This window comes from Engraulis encrasicolus, chromosome 4 (genome assembly GCF_034702125.1).
Source record: "Engraulis encrasicolus isolate BLACKSEA-1 chromosome 4, IST_EnEncr_1.0, whole genome shotgun sequence".
NCBI classification, from domain to species: domain Eukaryota; kingdom Metazoa; phylum Chordata; class Actinopteri; order Clupeiformes; family Engraulidae; genus Engraulis; species Engraulis encrasicolus.
This window is the reverse complement of record NC_085860.1, coordinates 13,665,173-13,673,222: the sequence shown is the minus strand read 5'-3', so window position 1 is coordinate 13,673,222 and position 8,050 is coordinate 13,665,173. Positions and strand designations below refer to the sequence as shown.

Here is an 8,050-nt window from a genome sequence, read left to right as displayed (position 1 = left end):
AGCAAAAAAGTCTCTCCACTTTGATCTGTCTGTAGCCAACGTCTCATAATAGATGACTAAAAATGTTGTCACAAGCTTCACTGTCTCTCTCAATGCCTGGCGGAGCGGTCTTGGTGGAAGAAGCCCGGCTTGAGTTTTCTGTCCCAGTCCAGCCTTGTAGTGTAGTGTTGTGTAGTGTAGTGTAGAGTATAGAGGTAAGGCTGAAGCCCAGTGTGAAAAGACCTCAGAAATATCACACCTCAGAGTAGACCAGGAGCCAAAAAAACCCAAAACAAAAAACCCTGTCAGGACAATGACAACGTTTTTAAAGGTCGCCTCAGGGGAGTAGTGTCCTCTTTCAGTAGCACCTTGACACCGTGGAGAGAGAGGTGTGTGTGTGTGTGTGTGTGTGTGTGTGTGTGTGAATGTGTGTGTGTGTGTGTGTGTGTGTGTGTGTGTGTGTGTGTGTGTGTGTGTGTGTGTGTGTGTGTGTGTGTGTGTGTGTGTGTGAATGTGTGTGTGTGTGTGTGTGTGTGAATCAGCATTGCATATCACGCCACACGCGCCACACAATGGCCAGCGATTACTGTATGCGCGGTGCATTCAGGCCGAGACATGTCACTTCACGGTGTACATTGTCCATAGGAGATCCTGTGCTGAGCGGGTTGCATTGCAAACGTTTGTTTGCTTGTATTATGTGTGGGTTAAATACTGCCTTTTGTATATTTCTGTCTTCTTTTTTTCTTTCTCACTGTCCTTCTCCCTTTCTCTCTTGTGCTCTTCTCTCTCGTGCTCTCTCACACTTTCTCTCTCTTCTGCGCTCTTTCTCGTCCTCTCTTTTTTTTGTGCAACATGCTACCCTTCAGGACCTTGCCTTGTGTGTGTAAGTGTGTGTTTGAGTGTGTGTGTTTATATGTGAACTGATGTGCGGCTGATTGCTCTTCTCAAGTGTGTGCTATTTGTTTATTACAATGTGCAATAATGTGTATTAGGTCTTTGTGTATGTTTTGTATTTGTGTGAGCTGTCAGTCAGACACCTTAATTTCCCTGGGGATTAATAAAAGTACTCTACTTTACTTTCTCTCTCTCTCTCTCTCTCTCTCTCTCTCTCTCTCTCTCCCTCCCTCCCTCCAGCCTTCAGAATGATCCCTTACCCGTTGGAAAAAGGCCACCTCTTCTACCCATATCCCATCTGTACAGAGACCGCAGACAGAGAGCTTCTACCAAGTAAGAGATGCTCCATGCTTTGTCTTTTAAAGCGACACTGTGTGAGATTTTTAGTTGTTTATTTCCAGAAATCATGCTACCCATTCATTAATGTTACTTCTTTCATGAATACTTACCACCACCATTAAATTCTAAGTTTTCATTATGACTGGAAAAATTGCACTTTTCATACATGTAAAGGGGGGTCTTCTCCATGGTCCGCCATTTTGAATTTCCAAAAATAGCCATTTTAGCTGCAAAAATGAATCTACTTGGACCATACTAGAAAATATGTGTTTATTACTTAGTAAACTTTCATGTAAAGATCAAATTTGGCAATAGGCAGCCCAGTTTCAATGAGCAGCATAGTTGCAGTACATTTTTTGACCATTTCCTGCACAGTGTCCCTTTAAGAAATATTAGACTGCTTTTTTTAAATAAACGTAATTGTTTGATCATGTGCACATCCCCATCTGTTATAACTAATACATAGCATCCCTACCAGTCCAACTCTCAAGCAATCTGTATCTTGTATGAACTGTATATATAATGAACTGTACATTGCAATCAGTACAGTTCATTATAAATACATTGCATGTACCACAGTATGTACATGGATACATTGTGCATAAAAGTGCACTGAAAACTCCATTACAAACACAATGCACACACTCTGCTCCATAGCAATGTACTAGTTACAATTGCTAAGTTACAAAACTTTGTGGTGGTTCACGTGATCCAAGCATGAACTTCCCATTTCATCCATGCCTCACATTGAACTTAATGTTTTGACCCTGCACCGGCTAAAAAAGCACATCTTTAAGATGAGCTCCCTTTTAATCCATTTTTATTTTCATGACATTTAGCAATGAGCGTGAATGCTTGGAAATGCTTGGCTCATGTGAACCACGACCACCACAAAGTTTTGTAACTTTGCACCATAGAAATGTACTAGTTACAATTGCTGAGTTAGTGCATTGTGTTTGTGATGGAGCACTTTTATGCAATATGCATCCCTGTACATAGACTGGGGTCAATCAGTGCAATCAATTCCACACTCAGTTTTTAACTGCGCTATACCGTGCACATCTATAAGTGTAATAACCAAATGGTTGATTTGAGACGTACAGTCTCTCTCCTCTTTTACGTAGATGAAATGTGCTTCAGTTAAGGGCTGGACAAGGAATGTAGCATGGCAGTGAAGTTATAGGGCAATGTCTTGGATGAAATGGAGTCATAGTCTTGCCTGAAAGAAATAAAAGACTCATTTTACGCTGTCTGGAGGATAGTCTTTGTCAAGAGCATAGCACCTCAAGACAATGCCTACTCTTTCTCCCTGACGTTCTTGACAGATGGTGTCAAGCTTGCTCTCTCTCTCTCTCTCTCTCTCTCTCTCTCTCTCTCTCTCTCTCTCTCTCTCTCTCTCTCTCTCTCTCTCCTTGCATGGTTTTATTTGCTCTGTGCCCCTCTCAGAATACAGCACTCTGTGCTCCAAACCCCTTAACTCAAGACACGTCTGTCTGTCTAATACATCTCCTCTCCTCCTCAGCCATCCTCCACCCAGTATCTCTTTTCCATTTCAGTGGGTTTTTTTTTAAAGTCTTTTCCTTTCTTTAGTAGGCCAGTCTTACGAATGGCCCTTTTTCTTTGTAACGCTGCCTAGAAACCCATCGTTCCAAAGCCTCTTCATTGCTGAGACTGATGAGGAGAATGATGGTGTTTTATGGGCACAGTTTGTGTTTTTTTCCCTTTTTCCTTTTTTCCCCCCAAAGAACTGCCAGATGAAGACATCTTAACATCTGGCATGCGGTTCTCAGTCTGAAGAAGTCTGATGTACTCTTAGCTATGCAGTAACGCCCCCCCCTCTCTTTGTTCGGTGTTCGCCCCCTACATAAAAGTTCAGAGTGTGAATTTACCCCCCTGTAATTGGAGGGCGCTCTACCTTTAATGGTGCGGTATTGTGTTTTTACGCTCTACATTAGATGCGTTAATGCCTCCGTACCCCTGTGAACTGTGATTCTGCCAGCAGAACGCCTTTGGCCTGTGTTCAGTCACGGTTGAAGTTGGCCAATGTTGTTCTGTTAGGATGAACTAATATGTTCACATCTAGAAGTAATGGCTTTATAAGTTTTTGCATGGAAAAGCCTTCATTTGTCAGACTAATACCAGACTGAGGTGTTAGCGCCAAAAAATATAGTTTTCCTCACTAATTGATTTCAGAAGCGTTGACATCCAGCCTGATGTTGCCTCGAGAGACCTGGTTTGATTGGTTGCTGAAAACAACACCGCAGCCCGTAGCCAGTAGCCACTCGAATTAGATTGCAGAAGATTTTTTAAATTAAATAACCCTCAGGGTATTGGAATTGATAAATTGAACTTTAGAAGCTTGGAACGAACTCTAAGATTGGCTTATGGAAGCCAAACCACTGAAACCTTGCAGTGATTGAGAAGGAAAATGAGCTTTTTATGCCTGTGTCTGGTTTTAAGGGGGAAAGTCAGACGGCTCAGAGAGCAATGAACCCACTGAAGACGTCAACAAGTCAAGTCGTGTGAATATGGCTACATGATTACTAGGGCTGTAACGATACACTCAACTCACGATTCGGTTTGTATCAGGATTCATGACCTACGGTTCGATACACCCTTCGATTTTACATTTGCCAACATTATAATCTTTATGAATAAAAAATATGATATTTCAAACATAGAATAGGTTGCAAGAGGCTTCAAATAAATTTTAAAAGTTTCTATATAATAATGATGATGCTTGAAAGCACTATCACTTCATATCATGTGGTTGTTTTCTGGGCAGATGGGTATCAAAACGTTAAAAGGGCGTATCACGATACTGCCTCTTTGTATCACGATACAGTATCGTGACTCTGTGTATCACGATTTCTCGTTTCGATACAATATCGTTACAGCCCTAATGATTACAATTAAATGTAGTCATACATTGTAAACACAATTTTATTAGTCGTGTAGTTTGAGCCCAGCTTCAGTAGGAAGTGTAGTTTTGTATGTGTGTGTCTCTAAAGTTTGGACGTGTCAGTGTGTTGCGAGATGGTTTAATTCCCTGATATATCCATGTACTGAAGGCCTCTGTCAGGTTGTGGCATATTGTCTAACATTTGGCAGTCGGAGAAGTGGCTGGTGCATAAACTGATACTCAAACAGCACCTGGCCACCTGCGATCACATCACATCACATCACACTCAATAGAAACCTGCGTGATGGCTCTTATTGTGTAAGACCCAGAATAGCCCTATTCAGCCTGCAGCTATTCTCTAACTGAGATATCATGACCATAGTCATATTCTGCTGGGATATCATGACCATAGTCGTATTCTGCTTTTCAATTATTAATCATCACAGAATGTGGCACATGGTGTATGCTGTTACACCTTGCAAGCAGAGCAGAGTAGAATAGAGAAGAGACATGCAGCTGCATCTCGTAGTATGAATGCGTCACCTGTAGCTTGCTTGGAGGGAATCTGCTTCTTGTAGTATGAATGTGTCACCTGTAGCTTGCTTAGGGGGAATCTGCTTCTTGTAGTATGAATGTATCACTTGTAGCCTGCTTTAAGGTAATCTGCATCTCGTAGTATGAATGTGTCGCCTGTAGCTTGCTTAGGGGGAATCTGCATCGTCATCAGCTCTTTGGGGCGTTGATTGGGAAGATGTAGATTAAGTTCAATCCACTGAGCTAAATAGAACCTAACGGATCATCAATACACTAGGGTACTTTATTAGCCTGGCTATCACAACTGGGAACCGCCTGCGTCTATTCATTTTCTCGAGGTTGATCTAAACTTAAACACTACGTGAAGCCCGATGGAGAGCTGGTGTCACATCTGATGTCTGTTGACATGATGGATCTGTAAAGAAACTAAGAGCTTTCGTTGTCTAATAATACAGTATCTGTATTATATAGCTATATAATGTATAATTGCTTGGTTTCCCAATCTCAGGCGAAGATTTCAGCGAGTGCTGTCTTTCAGATCGGAATGATCGTGCAAGGCAGCATGGGATTTCTTCAGGAAAACTACAGTGAGGAATCTCCATTGGAATATAAAGATACCACAGCGGCACTTTTTCACCATTTGAACAGTCTCTTTTAACTCTGCTTTAGCAAAACTGCTAATGTCTCAAAACCTCTATATTCAGGGATTAAAGCACTGAGATGTGATCATCAACAGGTCTTTAAATGCCAGTTTTTTAAAAGTGGCAGCAGTTACTGAGACCACAATGTCTGACTGCACAAGGCAATGTTTTCAAAGACTGGAAGCAGTGTCTTCGTCAATGTATTTGGCTTTTTTTTTTTTACACTGTGGGTTCATACTGAAAAAAGAATAATCATTTATCGTACTGCAACTAAATTAGTTTGAATTTACCTGGACCTGGATGCACGGCATTCTTTACAGATGTATGTTTTTCCCACTAAATTTTCTTTCCTTTCTTAGATGCTGTGTAGATTGTGCGGCTAACCTTTGTGTTTGTGTGTCTGTCTGTCTTTGTCTTTGTGCGATTCTGTTGGTCTGTGTGTGTTTGTGTCTGTCTATGTGTGCTTGTGTGTGCCTTTGTCTGTGTGTCTGCCTGTGTGTGTTTGTGTGTGCCTTTGTCTTTATGTCTGCCGGTGTGTATGTTTGTGTCTGTCTGTCTGTGTGTGTGTCTTCGTGTCTGTCTGTGTGTGTGTTTGTGTCTTCGTGTCTGTCTGTGTGTGTGTCTAAGCAGTGTTCCACGAGGTGTCGGTCTACCCAAAGAAAGAGCTGCCGTTCTTCATCCTGTTCACGGCTGGCCTGTGCTCCTTCACCGCCATGTTGGCCCTGCTCACACACCAGTTCCCAGAGCTCATGGGCGTCTTCGCTAAAGCTGTGAGTACCACACACCGCACAACACACACATACGCCATCGCAGAGGTTTTTAATGTCACACATTTGCGGCCTCTGCAAAGCTTTTTAATGTTACTGTACAACACACTCATTTGTCTCTTTTAGGTTGAGGTTTTAATGCTTTGCCATTGCTTGCCATATGAACTTGATGCACAATGCACGCATGCACGCACGCACACAATGACACAAAAAAGTGGGTGAGTGTGCATGTGAGCGTGAGCCATGGGACCAGCATCACCTTCACACGTCACCGAGCCCAACACACACACACACACACACACACACACACACACACACACACACACACACACACACACACACACACACACACACACACACACACACACACTCGTCGAGCCTCAGCACAGCACACATCGGTGATGTTTACATTCCTCAGGGATGGTGTGTCATCCATCATAATGAATATTGAGTTACATTCGCCCTCGCGGCCCTCTCGCCGCGCTCTGCTGTGACTCGCTCCGACGACGCTCCAGCGCTGCTTGGTTACGCTATTTAGGAGGATCGAGGTGGTAGCAGCGGAGGTGGAAAAGATGAGGGAGATATTTCTGATATTCCTGGATCTCTGGATATTTCTGGATCTCCATAGAGTTTAGTTCTAAGCTGCCGAACCACTTTTTGAGATTAATTAAAAACAGTTTCGCTCCTCATTGGTTCTCGTGAGTGGACACTAGTAGTTGTACTTAGACCCCTCTCTTCGCCACTTGATGACAAGGGAGGCACATGTCAGGCTGTGGGAAGTGCAACTACTACCACTGTTCCCTTTTACATGGAACAGAACTGAGGATGAAGCATGATGTTAAATAAGGGAATAGACATCGAACTCCAAAAGGAGTCAAGTTCTTACAACAAACACTCTCTTTGGCCTGCATGACATGACCTGCACAGTCAACGAGAGTCTTCAGAGATATTTCTGGAAAGTTCTAGAGATCTCCAACTGCTGTTCCGCCTGGAAGATGTACTGTGCCGTACGGTGGATTCAGGAGATTCCTTAACAGTAAACGCATCAGGGAGTGAGTCAGATGGATATGGAAACAGAATTTGGCCATCATTGGTCATGGATGGTGAACTTGGCAGCAGTAACCGTGACGCTTCACACAACTCAATGCCAGCTACGCTTTTTGCATGAAAAGTGGGAGGAAGAATATTTTTACTTTGTTTTTTTTTGAGTTGCAGCAAATTCATTAATGACAATGATTTTATCAGCCCACAGGGGGGAAAAATCAGATATGATTCTGAAATGAAAGCAGTGATGGCAGGCGGGGGAAGCGAGATGATCTGGACATGCTAACACATGCAGATCACTGGCATCACACTCAACACCTGCAGGATAGGACGGAGTGTATGAGGCAATGAGCTGTGTGGATTGCAGGGCTTGAGCTGTGAAGTGATTTGTACGGCTACTGATTCTGCCTGTACACCTGGAAAGGATGAAGCCGTACCAGAACTCCCCAGGTGCATCCATGTGTTATAAAGAGAGCAGTTGCATTGAAGTTGTATGCCCTTACAGGTGGTTGTCCTTTTGCACCACTGGTAGCTAGCTGGCCAGCCGTCGCATGGTGATTAGAGAGGTGGTCTTAAAATCAGGGTTGCCGGTTTGAATCCCGCCCTCTCCTCTCCCTACACCTCCATTCATGACTGAAGTGCCCTTGAGCAAAGCATATAACTCCACAGGGACTGTAACCTATACTGTAAGTCGCTTTGAATAAAAGCTTCAGTTAAGTGTAATGTAATGTAATGGTAGCTCAGAGCTCAAAGGGTGAGGAGAGACTGATGTATTGTGGGTGCTGTAGGCCACACTGAATGTTGACTTTGTTGTCCATCATTTGGATATTGCATACTTGCCGTAAGTCACCATTCTTCTCAATTGATGAACAGTGTGTGTGCTCGTGCTTGTATGTATGCGTTTGTGCACAGTAGGCCTATATTATTTTCACATTTCTCACCGTGTGCGG

At 43.1% G+C, this 8,050-nt stretch overlaps 1 protein-coding gene across 6 annotated transcripts in view; it reads left to right on the top strand.

Moving 5' to 3' along the window:
• LOC134447325 (suppressor of tumorigenicity 7 protein homolog) overlaps positions 1-8,050 on the top strand; it is a 55,555-nt gene that overhangs the window by 43,198 nt on the left and 4,307 nt on the right. For 4 of the 6 annotated variants that reach the window (XM_063196732.1, XM_063196730.1, XM_063196734.1 and 1 more), the window contains 2 exons: positions 1,114-1,206; positions 5,917-6,059. In XM_063196732.1, the coding sequence (XP_063052802.1) occupies positions 1,114-1,206; positions 5,917-6,059 (236 nt within the window). The remainder of the gene's footprint in view (positions 1-1,113; positions 1,207-5,916; positions 6,060-8,050) is intronic. The other 2 variants (XM_063196733.1, XM_063196731.1) reach the window with 1 other exon arrangement.